The sequence below is a fragment of the Gymnogyps californianus genome, chromosome 1, assembly GCF_018139145.2.
Source record: "Gymnogyps californianus isolate 813 chromosome 1, ASM1813914v2, whole genome shotgun sequence".
NCBI lineage: Eukaryota > Metazoa > Chordata > Aves > Accipitriformes > Cathartidae > Gymnogyps > Gymnogyps californianus.
The window spans coordinates 215,315,037-215,336,859 of NC_059471.1; the positions used below are offsets into that span (position 1 = coordinate 215,315,037).

A 21,823-nucleotide genomic window follows, 5' to 3' on the forward strand; every position below is an offset into this window, starting at 1 on the left:
GAAGGCTGTGATCTGCAGTTAAATTCTAATAGCCTTGCTGTCTAATGCCACTGACTACTGGTATTCTAATCAAATCAAGTCAGAAGAATCATACAGACCTTTGCAAGCAAATTCGTTTTATTAAGACACATTTTATTAAAGCTCAAAGCACAGTTCATCTGCTTTTAATCAGTCTCATTGAGCTGGGTTTGCAGATCTGCCTAGTCAGAGGGCGTTGGGGAACAACTTGCAAAGCTGTGTATGGTACCTTTGGAAGAATACTATAAGCAAGCTGCTGAAATGAGGCCATCAGGATTCTTTCAAAATTAGTTATCTTTTAAAATTTGTAGAACGTGCTTGCTTTGTAAGGATTGAAACACCTTAGAAGAGTGGCTACTAATCTTTGAAAAAGCCACACCTGTCCACGTGTTCAAACTGAATACTTTTTTACTTATATTGTGTGTTTAATGGCTTTTGTGTACTTGAAAAAGGTATTTTGTTCTTAATTGATTTTTATAAAGCATGAGTGCAAGAAACAGCACATCAGTACTCATTTTTAAAGCAGCCCAAGAACTGCTTTTATTGGTACTAGCTGTTCTGTAACTAAAGCTGCTGTTTGCCAGCATAATACACGTTTCTGCTGACACCGAAAATTAAAGATATGTGTTATCTGCAGAACAAAAGGCAATCAGTCTTTCTGTTCTATTAATAACGAATACCAGTCTTCCAGGTGTTGGGGAAAAGGCAAAAGTAAATTGTCAGCTGGCAAGGCTACTCTGGGTGCCTTGTTTGCCTGCTTCTGAAATTGTTTCTTTTTTCCTTGCTGTCTCTTAGGAAGGAATGTCCTCCCTGAATTCTTTATCAATCTGCAGCTGCTCTTCTTCTCTCCCTCAGTACCTACTGCGATAGCGGTTTTTGTTTAACCTTCACAAAAATGTGCTGCACTAGAAGTGTTTTGTGTAGGCTTTGCTGAGTAGCATCTCTATCTTACTGTAATCTTGTCTGTTTTGGTCCCTCCTACCCCCCCCACCCCAATGTTTTGTAACCCTCTGTGTTGTGCTGTGTCTGAAAACATCACCTGGAGTCAGGGAGTTTTGTTTGATTTGTACTGCGGTGCATCTCTTGTGTGCCATAACCTAAATTCAGGTTTTGGGGATAAACGTATTTCTGCTGCAGTGTCATCAAAAATGCTTGGCCAGGTTATGCCCCTACTTTATGTTGAGGTAATGGGGGTAACAGTAAATGTATGCTTGGGATGGAATCTGAGTAGCAAATCACAGGCTGATTTTTGGATCGATTGAGTGGTGGTCAGTAAATTAGCAGTGATTTTGAATTCTTCCCTTGCATAGCCATTGTCAAAGGTGATATTCTGTTAACTTTCTGGCAGAATTGGCTACAGATCCTGGCGAAAGACTAACATGTTTTTCCCTGTAATCAGCAGCTAGAGGCGAGTTTTTTAGGTGATGAAGGGTACATACAGTCTTTTTTTTTCTTAATTGAAATTAGACTCGCATTTTAAATTAATTAATCTTCTGAGATTAATACCTGTCAACCGTGAAGACACGTGTGTTCTTTTCTGTTTATTAGAGGTTCAGGAGATGTGCAGAGTACTGTTGAATTTACTAGGTATCACTTGCAGGGGAGGGATGTTTAATCTTAAATCTTAGAGTGTTCAGGTCTTAATGTGCTGGCTTAAAACTACTTCTCTTGTTCTTACAGATGTGTATGGATTCTGAAAAACACATGATATATACCTTTGGAGGCAGAATTCTGACCTGCAACGGCAGCGTTGATGACAGCAGAGCCAGTGAACCGCAGTTCAGTGGATTGTTTGCTTTTGACTGCCAGTGTCAGACATGGAAACTTTTGAGAGAGGATTCCTGTAATGCTGGACCTGAGGATATCCAATCCCGAATAGGACACTGTATGTTGTTCCATTCTGTAAGTATCCACACCATACTTTGATTTATGATGCCTGACATTAAGGAGAACATCTGGTTTTGATTTTTCTTGCAAGTTTGAAGCTCTTTAATCTCCCGAGTGGTGTGTTGTCTCACTTGATTTTATGTTCGCGGACATTTTGATGCTTCTTTGGTAAGTGCAGGTGGTATTAATTCAAGTCTTGGAGCTTTCATGACTTTAACTGAATAAATTTCAAGTAAAAAGCAAGATGAATTTTAAATAGTTGATTTTAATTGAATAATGGTAAATATACCCAAAGGCTATGGTTCAATTTGATCTAAAGAGTTTTTCTTTTAAAGTTGGTAGAGCAACTTAGAAGCTTCTGGCCTAGTGGATACCCTGTGTAGTTGCTGGAATGGTAAACTTGACTAGTGCAGGGGTTTACTGGGAGTGTATCGATGCACAGGCCTCATACTCCTTTGTGCTGAGCACCCAGCTACTGCTTGTTGTCTTGAGCAGCTGTTAACAGCTGGGCACAGCTGGGATTATGGGCACTTCATCCAGAGCCTGATGGAAGAGCAGAGGGATGGGGGGGCACGGTGCGTATAGCATTTTATTTAGTATTGGGTATTAAAAAACACCCTCTATTGCCTTTCCAGTTGTGCTCGTCAACCACGTGTTTGCTTAAGTGTAGAATATGGGAACTGCAGGGTGAGGGTGGTAAAGGGAGGATGGTTAGTGTCATATGTTCTGGACTAGCTTTCCACGTAGGTGTTTTCAGTGGAATAGCACAGTACAGAGGGGATTAGCATCAAGTAGGGATGCTTGCATAGGTAGGTGTGGTGCAGTGGCAGTTCTGCACTGAATTTACATGGCAGCTTCTTAGTGGTAGTAAGTGGAGTTTGTAGAGTTCTGCTGATATTAAGCTCTGACTTGGGGGTGGGGAGGAAGAGAATTAAAATTAATATTGTGGCATTCAAATGTATACTGATACCACCAATTCAAAGCTGACCAGTTTGAACAATTTACTGAGTATATTTCTCTTTGCCTTTCAAATGAAAGATCAGAATTTTTGTAGTGAATACTGTGCTTTCAGAGCTTTCAATTTTATTTTTTTTTGAATGGCTCTCTAAAATCTGGTGAAAAACATATTGCCACACAAAATTCTGCACAGGTACCTGAGGATTTTTCAAGTATATGTCTGTGGTAAACGCAAGAATACAGGTTTCTGTAAGCACAGGTCATGGAAGTTTAGGTCCTTTGCTGTTTACTCAACCATTTGAAAGAAAAATAATCTGCCTCGTACGGACTTTCCACTTGGCAAACTTGAAAGAAGTAATAAACCTGTTACTCTTGGCTTGCGGCTTACCATTTGCCTGTTCTGAGTTTAGTAATGTGCTGGTACCTGGAAGGTTTCTCTTACAGTCTGTCTTTTGTCCCAGGGTTTTGTTTGGGTTTTTTTTTGGTTTTTGGTTTTTTTTTTTTAACAGTGAAGTTATGATCTAATGGGTTTTATACATGGAGACTGTTAATTCTTTAATATTAAACTTGAAAAATGAATTGCTGTTTTAGTGTTCTGAAGTTATAGCTTGATCAGGCAGGGCTACAACAGTTAACTATGTAAAATCTGCCTAGTCACTGTGGAGCTGAAACTCTGGTGGATCCAGGTTTGTGGTCTCATATGGATCATGAAAAAGAAGTCTTTAAAATTGCATTTGTAAGAGGCTTTTTGGGGTGGAGAAGCTGTGAGCCCTTAATGGTTTAGCTCTTGAAACTGAGAAATCATAAACTCAAGAATCAAGAAGATCAAGAATCCAATCAAGAATTCTTAAGTTTTTATTGAGTTTGAGAATAATACACTGTTCTGCGTAATTGTTCCCTGTGAATCTTTGTGGAGATGACAGTAAAACATACTTACCAAATTAAGACTGGCAGACCTGATAGTTAAGGCATGATTTTAAACTTAGGAGAAACATATCTGTTACTCTTTGATTCGTTAATGGATCTGTTAGTGGTCATAGTTGGCCAACGTACTTTCTTGAGCTTTGTAAAGACATACTTTTTTTTCCATTCTAGAAAAATCGCTGCTTATATGTGTTTGGTGGCCAGAGATCGAAGACTTACTTGAATGACTTCTTCAGTTATGATGTAGACAGCGATCATGTGGACATCATATCAGATGGCACTAAGAAAGATTCAGGGATGGGTAAGAATATAACTACATATTAATTTCTTCCCGTTGGTGCAGATGCAAAATATATTGTTAAGTAGGTGAAAGGCCAGCTTCAATGTCCTGTGGCATCAGGTTAACATCCTTGACTAGCCCTACATACCCAAGTAAACTCCACAGTATATAGGCTAAACTTATGCCAACTCTTTTGTCCTTCCTGTCATTTGACACTCACCATCTTCAGCACAATACAAATAATTGATGCATGAAACCATATAGCACCTCAAAAGAAAAAAATTTCAGCAAAATAAGAACTAAAAATATCTCCTTTGAAACTGCAGCAAAGACAAAAAAAAAGGCTGAAAAAAAATTTTCTTTAAACCAGGAAATGAGAAAGCAATTTTTTCTTTTTTTCTACTTTTCATCAAGTGAAAGATGCCATAAAATAGAAATAATCTGCTTGGTTTGAGATGCAGAAAGGCAGGTAGGATGCTTAGAGACCGAGAATTGGAGTAGAGGGACAGAGGTTATGTTGCCTGGCAGGAGCTGACTAGAAAGATGAGACCTGTTGTCCTGTTATTCTTGTATTAAATTATCAGGGAGGGGCAAAAAAGGGTAGGAGGAGGGAGCAAGGCTTCAGTCCTGTTTGGTTCATACCACTGGAGCTATATACACCAGGCATAGTTCTGTATAACAGAAACCTTTAAAAACACCCAAAAGGCATTGTAACATAACCATAAAGAACTGATTTTATACCTTTTCTCCTCGGATGACATAGAGAAGAATGTTCTTTTTTCCAAAAAGGATTTCTGCATGTATAAGCACGTCATTTTCCTGTTGCAAATATCCTGATTTTCAGCATACAGCTCAGAAGTTGAAATGTGTTGTACTGCGTACTACTCTAGCACAGAAGTTATGAATATTTCTCATATTATGTATATTTAGTCCCAATCTTGTTTTCTCTTCCAGTTGCCAAAATCCAAGGAAGCTAATTTATCTTGAATTTAGGCTGCCCTCCTTATTTTGATCAGGCTTAATTTTTAGCAAGTAATTTGCTGAACTTTTGAAGTGAATTATTGATGGTTATGAGTTACTGTTTGCTCATTAATCTAGTTATGCCAATGAGGGAGAAGAGTACCCAAGCTCTTATTCTCTGGAGTCATTTATTTACTTGAGTGCTTCCAAGAAAGAACCAGCTTGTATTGTTGACAATCTCCTTTATTAAGGTGCTTGCATGTTGCCTGATGCTGCTCTACACACACCCACGCACCGTTTGTTGTCCTGAGAGCTTTTAAAGAATTGATTCCCCCCCCCCCCCCCGAAATTGCTAGCATTCTGCCATTTTGCTTTTTTAAAACTACATTTCTTTATAACCAGAAGCTTTAAAACATGTGGCTTTAAGCTGACACCTGTGTCTGCTTCAGATTTAAAGATACCGAGCTTGTCTTATGGCTGGAGAAGCTGCTGAGCTCTGCTTCTTAGCAAGTACAGTAACTGCAAGGTTTGGTTAAGCAAATGAGACTATAATATTTAGCCCTCCTCTCCATTCCCACAGGCCCCAAAGTGGTGAATAGTAGACTTTGTAAGAAAATGACTCATTGGAAATAATTCATGAGTAGATTTTCAGTTTACTGTTCTCCTGTGTGTAGAAAGTAAACAAACAGATTTGAACGTTTCCCTTGCTTTTGAAAGAAAATGCTAGGATTATTTGCATTTTAACAGGAAGAGAACAAAATGCTTGTTACATTCAGACAGCAAATGTTGACAGCACTGTTTTCACCCAAAAAAGCAAGTTTTTATTGTGCTCTTGTTAGGTAGTGATATACCATTTTGATCTGTATGAACAAAGTGATTCCCTGACTGGTCGCTGTGAAGTTTTAAGCTGCTCGATGTGATGAGTCAAGTTGAGGATGCCTGACCTAAATGTTCCTATAAAGTCCCATGATTACGTTTTGTTCCTGGCTCGCATGTGGCATTCAGTTCTATTCTTAGTTGAGCTATTTTGATTTTTATCCTTTCTAAAAGAACTTAATTGTGCATTTGTTCAAAATTTCCATTAGAATAGTGAGAAGATTTTTTAAAAAGTAGTAAAACGGATAGTTAAGGACTATCAGTAATACAGAGTTGTTGCAATGCTAGAAAACTGTGGTAAGGTTATGTTGGTTGTGCTGCTCTGATCTTCTGGATGAGATATTTATGCTGTTTAGTGTTTCTTTGCTCTTAGTTGTGCCTTTGTTGATCCTGGAACCAGTTCCTTGTATAGGTGACGTGTTTGAGAATATTGGGTGATAAGTATCACTTAAATTTTCTTAATTTGGAGTAAAAGACAATAATTTTAGCAAGTTCGAACATGCTTTTTTCATTCCTGGGAAAAGTTCAAATTTGATCAAGGTGCACTTTCTAAAAGATGGGTGTGCACACAGCTTTGCCTACTAAAAATGTCTCGGGACTCAATCTGCTTTGAACCATAGGTAAGCCTTGCAGCTCTCTGTGTCTGGCAAATGCCATTTGCCAGTGAGCATGGGTGCTTTCTCCAGCTCATTGCATCAAAAAATCTGGTGCTTTCTCTTTGCTGTCAAAGAAGGGCACTACAGTGAAATTAGGCCATTAAGGATGGTTATCTTTCTGCTGCATGATAACTGTTAGGAGCAAGAAATTTGGTAGTTCAGCTAGAGAATGGACAAAATGGGACTGAGGAAAACAATGCAACTTTGATAATGAGTCGGATGTGAAGAAAGGCAGTAGTGGTACAAATTGGAGTAAGCGTAGTACAGTTCAATAGAGCCTGTGGTTGGAGGAGAGGCAGAAATGTGTATGTTGATGGACATACCCTTTTAGAGCAGTTGTATACTTGTAATTACTTTTAAAAAAACCCACAACAACACACACACACACACACAAAAAAAACCCCAAACCCAACATGCATATGACAGAGTGTATCTCTGAAGCATACACGTAGTCTAGAGATGCCACCAGTATCAGATGTCTTCAAAAGGCGATACTGACAGCTTGCCTGACTGACTTAGCACACAATCCATGACTAATCACGGGCAGTCATTTCAGGTCTAAGGGAGCTAATGGGAACACTTGTGGTCAAGGTTCCTGTGATAATCCTTTTTGGCCCTGACTCAGATGGTGTGTCAGAGCTGTTGGTCAGAGGGAGAATTTCCTTCTGCAAGAGGATCAAGATCATCTTATATCCCTTGGTATCCAGTAACTTCCAAAGTCAAATGCGAACAAGCCTTAAACGTTCTTGTGGCTCCTTTTAATGGTGAAGTAGTTCTTATGGGCAAACTGCAAGTATTTTTTTTCACTACCAGTGAAGATCCCATGTCTCTTGCTGGGGCAGATGCTCCTTCCAGATACAGAACTGTGCACCTGACAGACGGGAGGTTTCATGGATAAGTACCACGGACAGAGGCGATACAGCCCAGGCCAGGAAATCCCGATTTAAAACAAGACGAAGTCAGAAAAACATTAATCAAAATAGATAGCACAGCTAGCTCAACATGGCCAGGGTCCAACTCAGACAAACAGTCTGAATATCCCATTTTGATCATCTGTTTGTGACACCTGACATGTTTTGCCTTTGTTCAGTTTAAGGTCTATCTTGCCAGCGGCCAGCGTGTCTCTTGCCATGGAAGCACTTTGTTTTGTGAGGGACCTTATATGCTCTTCATCTTGTGAGATGCTTCTCTGAACCAATCTCAAAATAATCTCCTCTGACTGTGAATCCGTTCAAGTTCACTAACTGACCTGCTTTTTCCAAAATCTCATGTTGCTTGGGAGAGAACTGAGTGTTGGGCATTGGGTTGTTGCTTTTTCAACATGACAACCAAACTGTTCGAATGATCTCCTTAGCTGCTCCTTGGCTGACTGCCAAACACAGTCTCATCATGAAAAATCCAAGGGGATAATCATTATCTTGCTGTGTCAACAGCTGGCCTGTACGCTGTCTCTATCACTCATCAAGGTTTGCTCCATTAAAGTTCAGGGGAGGTGCTACTTCAGTTTTATATGGATTACAAGTAGTGGTATGGAGTAATTTGCTGACCTACCGCTTTTTTAAAATTAATCTATCAGGGAGGTGCCAGGTTCTGGTGAACAGCAATATCCATGTGATGTAGCTTTCTCCGATTTTTTAATCATGAGGTATCACAAGGAGAGAGGATACTTGCGAGTCACTTGTAGTGGCATTAGCAGTAACGTGTTCTGAGGGTTTCGTAATTTAGGTGGCACTAAAAGGCAGTCAATGAACTTGCTTCCCTTAATTATCCTTCACAAATCCTTCAGAAGTGGTCTGTAGACTACAAGTTTTATATCATTGTTTTGCCAATGCTGTGTTTCAAAGCATGTTTAAAAACATGCTATAGTATCCCCTCAAATGTGAGGAATGAGATTTAGTTTCCAAACTTCTGTCTAGTACTATGAGAACCACGTCTGTGAACTCCAGTTTCCTGCTTTGCAAACTCTGCCTCTGTGTAAAAGCTCTGTTTTCTTGCTTAGATACTGGCAGCAGCCAACATTGCGCTTGAAACAACTGTAGCTGTTTGCACATACAAGCCAAAAAATATTTGGCTTGCTGAAATGATCACTATGATCAAATAAATGCCTGTAAGTAGGGACTGTGGTAGTGGGAACATACCTGTTTCATGATTACGTGTCACGTCTGTAGAAAAGCTTTTCCCATGCGCTACATTTCAATGGAAATTATATTGTACAGGGTTACACAGCATCTTATCGAAGCTTTCTCAGGAATTGCTACTTGTTTATGTAACTGGCTGCTAACTCAAGGCCTGTGTGGCAGAATATTGTTTTCAAATATTGAGGCCATGAGCTTTTCATTTTTGCTACATAAAAATAAATGAAAATGTTAAGTTCTGGAGAGAGGATTCAGAGCTCTTATTTTCAATTAGTTACTGCCCTTCTGGTTAATGAGATTACAGGGGAAAAAAGTGCAGTGGCACAAGAAAAGCATTCACCATCTACTAGACTTTTTGGGATTGCATTACGTTTAGTAATTTCTCTCTACAGCTTTTCCTTTTCAATCAGTACTGCATTGTCATAGCAGCCAAGTTAATATCGCATAGGGATAGGCCAGTGCCGTGTTCAAAACAACCAGGGCTAAGTCCTCAGTCGCTGCTTCATGGCCTTCGAGCTGTCTGCCCACAGCTGACCTGAGCGATCGCCGGGCCTGAGAGGCACTCTGAATGGTGTGAAATCGGTGGACATTTGCTCCAAAGCTGATTTACATCTACATTTATGCAAAGAAGTGGAAGAGCGAGGGAACTTCCACGGAACCATTCTTACCACTTTATGCACCCCTTGGATCTAGTACATTGCAAATAATAGTTCTTGCAGTGCACTGGCATTACGGTGTCTGATTCTCACCGCTTGTTGTTTATGACTTTTTACTCTGAGTCTTAAAATTAAAAAAAAAAAAAATATCCTAAGCAATCAGTTACTGTCACAGGTTCAATTTTATCTCCCATGCAGAATTTAAATTTCCTTCCCAATGTACATCTTGTTAGCTAAATATCACAAGTACTTTTCACAAGTTTACAGCCCGTGTCCCCCTCTAATATGCTGACCGCAACCGTTTGAATTATATCCAGCATTTACTGCAAGTCCGCTGCGCTTGCAAATGATGAAGCTCTCTTACCCCCTAGTGGAAGCGTTTGTCAGTCCTGAGGATTTTATGTAGCCCTTTTGCTCTGGCAAGGATCAGACTCCCTCGGTAAACATCTTTTTGACATTTCTGTTGTGTTTAAAATATCACAGCATCTCCCTCTTACTGTGTAGTAGCTTGCCTTATTTTCTATTTATTTTCAGGGACTTGTTGACCAAATTTGTGTTGTCTTGTGTTAATCGTATTACGTCTAACTTTCTAGTTCGGTCTTCCTCTGCAAAAGGAGGAACCTTTTGTCAACTTTGTCTAGCCTAAGGCACTACTTAAATATGGTTTCGACATAGTTGCTTAGATAGGTCAAAGAGTTTATGTAAGTTGCTCCTCATCTTAGACCCTTACTAAATGTAGGGATATATATTTTCTGATACATTATTTTTCTAGACATTCTGCATTTCAAACAGTCTGAAGAAGAGATTGATTTACAACTGAGGGAAGCCTGAAATTACTTGACTTGAATTTGGTTTTGATTGCAGTCGCTGTGGATAAATCCTATTCTTATTATCAAGAGTAAAAAAGCAGAGGCACTGAACTTTGGTGGCTTTTCCCTTCTTCATTATTTCAATAATAATTTCAGCTTCAGGAAATCGAGCATAAACTAGATACAAAATTCATTTATTTAACAACATTTCAGGAGGAGGGATGGGACTTCCATAGACAAGTTTCATACGCTTTCTGTATCAGTGGTAATATAGCAACCGTATTCCTCATGATTATAATAATTTTCATTTCAATGAGCCTGAGATATTAATGCTCTGAAGATTTGCATGCTTTTTTTCTAAAACCCGGCATGGTCTCGAACGTTCAAAGCAGCAGATAGGGTTGCAAAGACATTTTCCATGTACATTAGCATTGCTGATCAAATTTAGATGGCTCTCCTGCCAGAAATGTCTCAAATATGCCTTGAATTTAATCCTTTTGGGTCAATGGTTTAGTCCCTGACTATGCAAGCAAACACATTACATGGTAGTTTTCAAAAAATTAATGGTATTTAGTCTATAATTGTCTTTTTGTTCTCAATTTCCTTATTGGGTGACTTTCACAGTACTCATTAGTCTTATTTAAAAACTTCCTTGTGGTTTGCAGCTAAAACAAGGTATGTAGTTGTTGTTGTGCCAGCATTGTTCCCTGCTTTTCTTCTCTGCTCTGCCACATGTTTGCTTATAAACTGGATTAATTTTCCTTTGAAACTTCATGGCAGAATTGGAGGTCAAAATAGGCAGCCTTACGCTGGTGAAGGCTCCAAAGGCTCAGCCTCCTGCTTTTCTGTAAAACCATAAGCAAGGATTTTGTCAACAGGACTCTGAGAAAGAATTATCTGAATATATTTCAGTTTCTACTTAAGTTTATGTAAGAATTAAGCTTTTTTTTTTTTAAGAATTATTTGGGGTTTTTGGCTTTGCTAAACATTTCAGTAGGGGCTGAAACTGTAGAAAACCAAATGCTGCTCAGAATTTTTTAATGGATGTTTATTACTTTCCTGGCCTACCAAATGCGAAGAGTGAAGTACGAGACCGAAACCTATTACAGAATGGGCTTGCAAAATACCGTTTTGGGTGTTCTTAAACAGCAATATTAAATGGTTTATTAGTGTAGGGCTTGTTTACTAGGCCATGTGTGCAGTTCACAGTTAATTGCAGGGAAGAATTTGCAAAATACAAGAGTTCTGAGAATTTTTCATGCCAAAATCTTGATCGAAGGCCAGGAACCTTTACCAGCCTTTGTAAACTGACCCAGAAAGAGAAATGAGACAAACAGGATCTGTAAACAAAGATCACGTGCCCTTCACAAATACATTTTGGAAGGATGGTTGCCTAGGGAAACAGGAAATGGGGAATTATACAACAAACAAAAAGGACTGCCAAACAAATTTGCTGACCTTTTTTCGGGGAATTATGATGAAAACTGCTGGAATCCTCAGTATTTCATCATATTTCTAAATCTGAAGGTGGAACAGAAGAATAGCTTGGTAATTACACCACAATTTATTACAATTATTCTAATTGTATTTAGAAAATACAAAAACCTTCCTTGATATCTTTGTCCTAAAGGAAGCAAGGCAAGGTTGTGAGCTATGTAATCTTGAGTTCATCTTGAATTTTTTTGAGTTTCCCAGCTTTTGCAATTAAGCTTTTTGGAATCAATGCTTCCTTTTACGGATGAGATAATAACAAAATCACTCCACTCTTATCTGCAAGGGTCATCTAGCTCTATCTTAAGGCAGTTTAATTCTCATTTCGGAGCTGGTAGTCTCCCAAATAGCTCTGTCCATACCTTTCCCTAGGAAACAGCAGCTCTCAGAATGGTTTTTGTGCTTCCGTGAGTCACAAATAGGAAGGGAAGAAGAGAATTTGCATTGGATTTGTCTTTAGCAGGGAAGAAGTCAGCCTCTGGACGATGTTTCTTCCTCTTCTCCCTCTTGCCCTGCTTTGGAGGGCATGTGCAAGAAGCAAATTGTTTGCTTGGCGACTTCTGCGTGCCTCCTATTTTGAGATGTGCCATTTCAGTTTTAAGTTGTGCTAAATAGCGAGATGGCTGTGCCGGAGGGGTCATAGAAAATACCAGCTTGGGATTGCTCAGCCCATTGGGCTTGGTTTTATATGAAAGATGAAGAGATGAAAGTAATTAAAAAGGAAGAAAATGGGGAAACTGGGGAGTGAAGTTATACTTAAGATGCTCTTTATCCCAGAATACTGAAGAGGTAGTTATGTGAAATCTCATGCTTGTACCACGGATATTAGAAAATCTGCTGAATTGCAGGGGGAAGGAAATGCATTTTTCTGATGCTTGGATCCTTTCCTGTATCCTCCGTTGTTTTCAGTGTGTAACTTTTTTTTTTTGGTCATTGTCAGTTCCAATGACAGGTTTCACTCAGAGGGCTACCATTGATCCAGAACTGAATGAAATCCATGTCTTGTCAGGGCTCAGTAAAGACAAGGAGAAGCGGGAAGAGAATGTAAGGAATTCCTTCTGGATTTATGACATTGTGAGGAATAGCTGGTAAGTCGATGAAAGGAGTGCTATTTCTAACATCTACACTGACTTTCTTTAGAAAGCAATCCTACACGATCCTGTCTCCCAGGTAACTCTATAACCTCTTACAACCATGGAATGGTAATATTGAAGACAACTGAGTTCCCTTGAGGCACCTCTTTTTCCCATTGTCTTTAGAGACACCATGGCAATAAGCCAAATGAGGGAGAGAAATCATGTGAACTTCTTTATTGGAGGCAGGTGGAGGGGATGAAGGGAAGTGAGCCATTGTAAGAATTTTTTCCTGTAGGAAATGTTCAAGGCCAGGATTCATCAGTGCAGCAAATTCAGTCAAATGTAAGTTGTTAATAGCAGTGTACATGGTACTAGTTATTAGAAAGTAAGGAAACTGGTCTGCTGTATGAACGGTGATGGAGAAGTCTTCATGCTAGATCTATCAGCTCTTTCCAGGCTGCATGCAGTGGTACTTCAGGTAGCTGCTAGATCCAGTATTCTGAGAAAATATCTCCTTGTCTATTTGCTGTATTGTATTAGGTAGCTGGTTGCCACTGTCCCTTTCCAGAGCTGGCAGCGTTTTTATATTCAGGGTCTCTTCTAATGTGGGGCCAATCACTGTGAAAGATGTGAATGTTGTTTCTTAAAAATGGATTTTCAGTTACAACTTAAGTCTGCTTGGAAATCAGTGATTGAAATACTAGCTTTGCTATAGTCTGTGGCCTATAGCTCTACTGCGTCCAAGATGGTATTCTCCATAATGAAAAATACTTCATGCTGACAATTGTGCTAGCAAACAGTGCAACATGTAAAGATACCTCCAAATCTCATGACATAAAATTTTCCAGAATTTTTTCCTGTTTGGCTTGTGATTGAGGACTGTATTCAGCCAAGATGACCTTCTCTGATTGTAGGATGAGTTTCTTTGTAGAGCTAAGAATGGGGATGGGATAATAGAGGACAATATATAAAGAAGTAAGAAAGTCTTTGGTGTTACATGCCAAGCAGTTCAAATTGACATCATTTGTACCTTATAGCCTTTCAGTAACTTTTTCTACTTCCTGTAGGTACTACTAATCATTACTTACTGCCTTGTATTTCAGGTCTTGTGTCTATAAGAATGACCAAGCAGCAAAAGAGAATCCAGGTAAAAGCCTTCAGGAAGAGGAGCCCTGCCCAAGGTTTGCCCATCAGCTGGTGTACGATGAGTTGCACAAGGTATGAGAGTCCAGATGCATATACGGTGATTTTTTTTTTTAATCTTATTGCTCTTAAGGTGTAGTTGCGTCTTCGAAGGTGGTACAATGAATATAGCTTTTTGTATAGTGTTAATGTTTGGGTTAATGTGGTGGGTAACTTTGATTTAACTTATTATCATCTTTTGAAATAAGGTGTTAAGACTACTCTTATGTCAGTGTGAAGGAGACATGATAGCTCCTAGATGAAATCAAAATGCAGGCAATGGGATATATTAAAACTCTACAAAGCTGTCAAGCGGCTAGCTCCTAGCTGTTCTCGTACTTGAGAACACTTGAGGCTTGTTCATTGTCCTCAGGAACTTAATCTCACAACCTGTTAATGACTAAATGGTCACAGATAGTTACCAACATTTCTAGGAGAAAGTGTGTTTGAATGAACGAATCACTGTTACAGATCTGCTCTAACAGAGGTGCCTTTGCCGTGCATGTCAGAAGCAACTGTCATTCTTTAGCACTGTCTGACTTCAGTGGACATGTTCATGCTTAAATAGACTTAAAATTGTTTATAGTGTACATGACTGCTCAGTAAACTGAGGGCTTTGTGCATATTAACAATAAAGCACAAACCCATGGATTAGGTTACCATAACTTCATTAACCTATGAACTTAAATTACTGTGACACTCTAACTTAGCCTTTCACGGATATTTTGCAATTAAAATAAACTTTTTCTAGAATTTCTTTTTAGTCTGAACCAGTCTGAACTGAAAAAGACAAATATACTTTAGTCTAATCATTCCATGGGATGTTAATCAAATTTGGGAAACCCAACTAGACCAAAAGTTTGGGGATAAGGGGGATTTTAAAGAGGAATAGGTGCAACTTCTGTATGGAGAACTTGTATTGTTTGTCATCTTCACGGGCTTTAATGATAGACTGTAAATACTGGTCTGCCTTTAATGGTTTACTTCTAAGTGTAAAGTACCATGAGATTAGAGTAGTATTTTAAAAGTTATTGCGAAGGTTGCTAAATCATGGCAGTTGCCCAGCTTTATCTGAAGAGGTATTTGATGTGCTTGTTTTGAAGAGTCTTATTTTTAGAAACCTCTGTCAGATGACCTTTCTAAACTCCTTTGATATAAATAAGGAGAGCCTACATCAGTGGGATGAAAAATACATTGTTTTGAGTGATTATTTTTAAAGCTGTGGAGAAAGGTAGCCTGTTGGACTTCTTGAACCTCAGTATTTGAAGACCCTTTGTGGCATGTTTAATATCAACAGTTCAGAGTCTGAAATACCAAATGATGTGAAGAAAAAAAAGGTGAAGAAATAAACAGTCCTTTTTTAACACTTCCACTTTTCTTGAGATTTGCCTCTCTGTAAGTCTACCCTTGCATTTCAAAGGTGTTGTATCCTGAAACTATCAGAATGGCTGTTAGACCACTTCATTTGAGCTACTGTGAACAAAAAATGAATTTTGTGTACAGGTATATTTAATATATCCATGATGGGCATATCAGGATTGCTCGAACCCTTTTTGAAGACAATCACAGTAATGGTTGTGACTTCTGATTCTAGATAAGATTGGTGTTTTCTTCCTCATTCTCCTGAACATTACAGTTTTGGCTTTTTGTGTTACACTATCAGTTAGCTTTTTCCTTTCTGCCAAGGTAGTGTATTGAGTCTTTTGCAGCTAGGCTGCTGTATTGACGTGAGACAAATCTGCCCTTCCAGAGACCATAGAAGTATTTTTCTCTGCAAGTCAAATTAAGGCTCTGTAGAGCTTATGGGACATGTGGGGACACAGGCCTGTTGGTAGTCTCCCAGGATCATGCTGGGCTGGGCTTGTTGTCACTTTACTTTGAGCATCTTTAGGACTTCCCACTCACTTTGTCAGTGGCCCTTGTCTTTGGGAAGATAATGGTCTTCGCTGACTCGAGGGAAAGGCTGCTTGTCTGAACTGTGGTGCTTTAGTAGTGCAGCTTCAACAACAGTGCTCTGACCGGAGCCAGAGCGTTAGTCTACAAAGTCCCTTTTTTTCTGAGTCTTTCTAACAAGCTGTTGTGGTTTAACCCCAGCCAGCAACTAAGCCCACGCAGCTGCTTGCTCGCTCCTCCCCCTCCCAGTGGGATGGGGAGGAGGATCAGTGAAAAAAGTAAAACTTGTGGGTTGAGATAAGAGTTTAATAACTAAAATGTAATAATAATAATACAAATATAATAACAACAATAATAATTGTAATGAAAAGGAATATAACAAAAAGAGAGAAATTAGACCCAAGAAAAGACAAGCGATGCACAATGCAGTTGCTCACCACCCGCTGACCAATGCCCGAGCAGCGATCCGCCCCTCCCGGCCAATTCCCCCCAGTTTATATACTGGGCATGACGTTCCATGGTATGGAATATCCCTTTGGCTAGTTCGGGTCAGCTGCCCGGCCGTGCTCCCTCCCAGCTCTTGCACACCTGCTTGCTGGCAGAGCATGGGAAACTGAAAAGTCCTTAACTTAGGATAAGCGCTACTTAGCAACAACTAAAACATCAGTGTGTTATCAACAGTATTCTCACACTAAATCCAAAACACACTGTACCAGCTACTAAGAAGAAAATTAACTCTATCCCAGCTGAAACCAGGACACAAGTGTAAATGTTTCTTCTTCAAAGAGAACAGTGATTGCTGGAGTCTTTTCACAATTATATGGGTGTAATCTGCTCATTCCCAAATTAGAGAAAGGCTTAATACAGGTTCCTTAATTTAACCTTTCTCATGACAATGAGAATTTGGAGTCTTTGAGGACAAGATTGGAGAAGAGGTTGGTAATCCATCAGTTTGAGTATTGTTTGCATCAAGTATTTTGAACAGGGCAAAAAGAGTTGGTGCAGGTCCTTCTTTTCTGCTCATATCTTACGTGCTTAAGGATTTATCATACTCATAGGCTTTTCCTAAAGAAAGAGATTGCATGGTTTGTGGATGTTTGTTTATAGTATCTCAGGAATCTGCTAGAGGGAGGTTCTAACAGTGCAGCTTTTTTTATTATCTTAAAACGTAAGCAGTTTAAGAGAACTTTCTTCATCTCCTAGGGGACAAAGTAAGGCTAATAATAAGATGGAGCAGCTTGTCCAAAAGGCAGAGTTTTCTTCCTCCAGAATAAACCTCTCCAAAGATGCTGACGTAGTCAATAGTCTTTGTTTAAAGGGTGTACACAAACAATCAACTTTTTGATCTGCCTCTCATTTGCTTAGGTTCATTACTTATTTGGAGGGAATCCTGGAAAGTCCTGCTCTCCAAAGATGAGATTAGATGATTTCTGGTCTCTGAAGCTCTGTCGACCTTCAAAGGAATACCTGCTAAGACACTGCAAATACCTCATAAGAAAGCACAGGTATAGAAACAAAAAGTGGTTTGCAATTTTCTTTTCCAAAGTGTTTTTTTTTTTAAAGTTGCTAAAACTTGAATATCTTGTAAACTGGTTTGGGAAACGTCACTTCGTTGGTTATATGGTGGTCTGCAGGTTTCTTGATTATTTTTAATTTTTTAAAAATTATTTTAATAATAAAAAGCAGTGGGGCAGGGCTAAACTACAAAATTAACTTCATTCTGGCTTTACTATGTTATTCTAAAACTAGAAAAATCTGGCTATTATGTGGGGAGTTGTGGGGAATTTTTAGATTCCCTTTTCACTCTGCTGCTCATCAACATGTGTTTTGGTACTGTCACCTCCCAAGGAAACAGAGTATGTTTCTGAAACACTGTGCTAGGAGATAGTAACAGCTCGCAAGGATGCTAATGAAGTCTGGGGGCTGGATGCCTCTGCACATCTGAGACTCAACTGTGGTGAGGTCATCAGAGTTTCTCATTCAGAATCACTTGAAAGATCTCACTTATGCAGAATTCAGCTACACTGTGATGCTTCTTGCACTCTGGATGTTTCAGAGCTGCCTTATATTTGCTATTTAGGGCAGCAGCTTTTCAAAATCAAGCTTATGGTATTGCCTTAGGCAAGAAATTGCAGCAGCAAGACAGCCTTTCAAGACCCAGCAAATTATTTGAAGCCAATAAATAGCTCTTTCTCCGTTCTTGGTGAGAATACTTTGTTATCAGGTTCTGCCAAGAGTTGGAGGTCAGTTTTTACTGATGGTATTTTACTTCTGAGGCAGCAAGCAAATTGCTACACTCAACTCACAATCACTGTGGCTGGATGAGGCCTTTTGCAGATGAGCCACGCAGTAGATGTGAATACCTACAAGCATGAATAAAGGTCTTGCCCAGTAATCTGGGAGGCTTATTAAACCCATATGTGGTTGTATGCAAATGCAGCTGTACAGCCTCCAGAGACACCTCTGGATTACTTGTTTTTACTTGCTTAAATTGCACTCAAAGGAAATGTTGCTGCATATTGTCTGGCAGAAGTTTGGGGTTTATGCACCACGCTCCCATTTATTGGGGTCCATATGAGGGAGGCCAACGTGAGCAGCCAGGGACTGGTATGATGGGTGCTTTGCTGGAGTTCGTGTGCCTCTCGGGGCTGGAGCTGAACTGCTGTGGAGTCACTTGGCTGCCCATTATCTGCACTCCCTCAAGCTCTAGGTACCAGAACAAGTACTTGGCTTGCGTACACAGCAAATCCACTGCATCAGCTGGAGTCCTGTTTGGCCTATTAACTTGTTTAGTACCAGTCAGCCATAGTGGAGCCAAGCTGGCCAGGCATAGAAGAGCAAGGTGTCAATGGTTCCACTTATTTAAGGTACTTCAGCTCTCTGGACCATGGCAATATCATCTAAGAACATCTATGTGAATGTTTGGAAGAAATCATGCTTAATTACCAAAATGTCGTGTACATCAGGTAACAGACATAGTCTTTGTGCTCCATGCACTGGCTAAATGACTTGCATCTTTCGACAATTTCAAAATTTGGGCTACAGATGTCTACTATGGTATAAATAGCCAAATAAAAAAAATAACAATATGATTAAATCTATTCAGTGTGACTTCTTTCAGTTTGACAAGCTGTACCCTGTTAAAGGTAACTGAAATGTATTTTGAATAAAATATCTTGCGTTCCTGTAAGGCCGTTGATACAAGGCAGTTAAGTAACTGAGAACATGGTTTTTTAGGGTCCTCATCTCTGGAATCCAGAATTGTCTGAGCTGTTTTCCTGGGAAGGCTTAATACTGTGTATTGGTGATTCAGAAGGTGAACAGAGTGCAATACTGCACTCAGTGGATAAGTCATAGGAGAAAAAGATAAATAATTTTAAACCTCATCCTTTCTAGGCTTATGCACCTAACAGTGCTGCAGGGAAGTAGCTCTGCTCGCTGAGGATGCTGAGCTCAGAATCATTTTCTGAGGGCTATATTAACTTTTTCAGGGAATTCACAGAAGTTACAGTTTCTGTTTGTTAAAAGAAAGTGAGAAAATAATGGTGGTGGTGCACAGGATTTTTACGTACATGTGCTCTTTCCAAAGGTGGAATGTTAAGGCGCAGTATTCATTGAATCTGGGGGTTTTCACCCCCATTGTCCCTTTTTCTGTTGTCTGGCAGAAGCAGGGAGCGTTCTCCATCCCTGTACTTCCAGTTACGCTTCTGCGCAGTCAGGAATGTAAATATCCCTGGGACTGAAGTGCTCAAGGCTTGCCTGTGTCTGAACTGTGCTCCTCATGTGAGCTGCTACTCATACTTTGTGGAAAATGAATGTTTCATATTTATGTATCAAGAAGTTGCTGTACATATGCTTTTGAATATTTTTAGTAAGAATGTAACACTTTGCCCTTGTAACTCCCTTATACTCCCAAAAAACCCTTCTCCGTGTTTCAGTCTGGCTTGAAAGCATGTACTGCAGCAAATACGAGCCTGAGCTGCCACTAACATTGTGGTGTTTGGAAATGTTGGGCTGAAGGTTTTGTTAGACGAGTTTTGCTCTTTGTAGAAATAGTAGTACTTAGTCCTGAAGGAGATGGCTGTGCTCAAGTTTTCTGTCTCTTCTTTGCAGGTTTGAAGAAAAAGCTCAGACTGACCCTCTTAGTGCACTGAAGTACCTGCAGAATGATTTGTATGTAACTGTGGATCACTCAGACCCTGAGGAGACAAAAGAGGTAACGATGAGCGATCTTTGTCTTAGTTATAAAGAAATGAAACTGTGTTCTCATGTGAAAGTTTTGAGCCTCTTAAACCTTGTTTTTATTCAGCTTGAAAAAGCTCTACAGGTGCATGGCACTTTGCTATATCGTATATTTCTCTGCACTAAAGGTCATACTGCTTTAGAAACAGTCATTTTACAACTGCAGTTCTAGATAAAATAGCTTTTGTACTCATAATAGTAAAGACTAGGCCTTTGTTTTAATTCCAGCGTACTGGTGTGTATTTTGGGACCTTTAATTGAAATGTAAACTCTCTGAAATGTCACGAGTCTGTAGTTGGTTGTGCGGTAGAAAGTGAATAGAAACTCTTATTCACGCTACCTTTTGGCTTGTCCATATTAAATAGCTCTGGAGGAGGGAAAGAGGTTTTTCTCTAGATGATAAGTATTTCTGGAAGTAGATTGTGTATATACATTGCCTGCTAACCTTAAAACCTTATTTCCTCTGCCTTTTGAATATTATCCAGTAGGCATGTTCTTTTATTTGTTCCAGGAATTTGTTCCCATTTCCTGTTTTGATTCCATTACTGCTGTACGTGTCGCTTTACAAAAAGGATTAAAGAAATAGTGAGAAGTGTCAGATAAGGTGGTTGATTTGACTCTGCCGTTAATTTCCACGTGGAACTTGGGGCAGCCAGCTACACGTACAAGCGTTCAACTCCTGACGGGTAGATGAGGAAGAGGAGACCATGGTTCTTACTCTCTTCTTGTGTTAATGACTTTGGAGGTGATTCGACAGCTCCTTTTATAAAATCGCAATAGGAGAATGGGCGCTGTTACTCCATGCGGAGTCTCTGGATTAAATCACTTAATCTGGTGGTTTTAACTTGTTACTTTAGATAAAGAAAAGATCATTATACAGACACTAAAAGCTTTTGGGGGAGAATATGCTTCTTGCATATGCACAGTATAGAATTGCAGGGTTAGAAGAATTAAGGAAAAAATATTTACTCATATTAGGATCTTGGAACCAATCACATTTGTCATAAATTCTGGTTAGCCTTTATAAACATCTGATCCAATAAAACATTTAAGTGCTGTGCCTGCAAGTTCTCTGTTGGACAGTTTCTCATTTAAATTGTCCCATATCAAGTAGTTTCACATCCTTTCTAGCCATTTCTAGCATAGGAAAGACAAATAACAGATAATCGTGCTTTTCTTCAGGTAGAAAAGGAGATTCTTCCCCCCCCCCCCCCCCCCCCGCAGCATGCGTCAAGGGGGCTCAGCCCAATTATGCCCCGTCTTCCCGGTGTGGTAGCACTTTCCTCTTCCTGTTTGAACCTGTAATAACCTGTAACACACAACAAGGAACTGCCATAAAGGCTGCACATTGTGCACATCTGGCACAGGAAATCCTTTAATAGTCTACATTTGATTTTCCCAGTTCAGTGTGTAGTATTTAACTTGTCCACCTTGTAAGAATGAAGAATTTACCTGACTGCATGGGCTCCTCTGAGATTTTGGGGAAAAGTAGTAGCTTTATCGTACAAGGTAGAAATAGAATAAAATGTTTTTTTTTAAAAAAAATATTCCTTTTCATAGAGCATACTAGTGTTCTGCACATTAATGATCTAGCGTATGAGCTTAGGTAGCTCAATCCAGCTGAGTGAATATATTGTGAATTCTTTCTCTGCAGGCCTGATGCCCGATCCGAACAAAATTCAGTAGCTTCTGTCCGTTGTGCTGGTCTGTCGGATCAACACAGACCATTCAGCAGAATTAAAGCTTCTGTTCCAGTGGTCTCCTAAAATAATTTGATAATT

At 39.5% G+C, this 21,823-nt stretch overlaps 1 protein-coding gene across 1 annotated transcript in view; it reads left to right on the plus strand.

Moving 5' to 3' along the window:
• Positions 1-21,823, plus strand: part of MKLN1 (muskelin 1) — a 97,344-nt gene that overhangs the window by 67,303 nt on the left and 8,218 nt on the right. The window contains exons 11-16 of the mRNA XM_050893086.1: positions 1,699-1,920; positions 3,958-4,087; positions 12,590-12,737; positions 13,829-13,943; positions 17,166-17,305; positions 19,914-20,016. Coding sequence (XP_050749043.1) covers positions 1,699-1,920; positions 3,958-4,087; positions 12,590-12,737; positions 13,829-13,943; positions 17,166-17,305; positions 19,914-20,016 — 858 coding nt within the window. The remainder of the gene's footprint in view (positions 1-1,698; positions 1,921-3,957; positions 4,088-12,589; positions 12,738-13,828; positions 13,944-17,165; positions 17,306-19,913; positions 20,017-21,823) is intronic.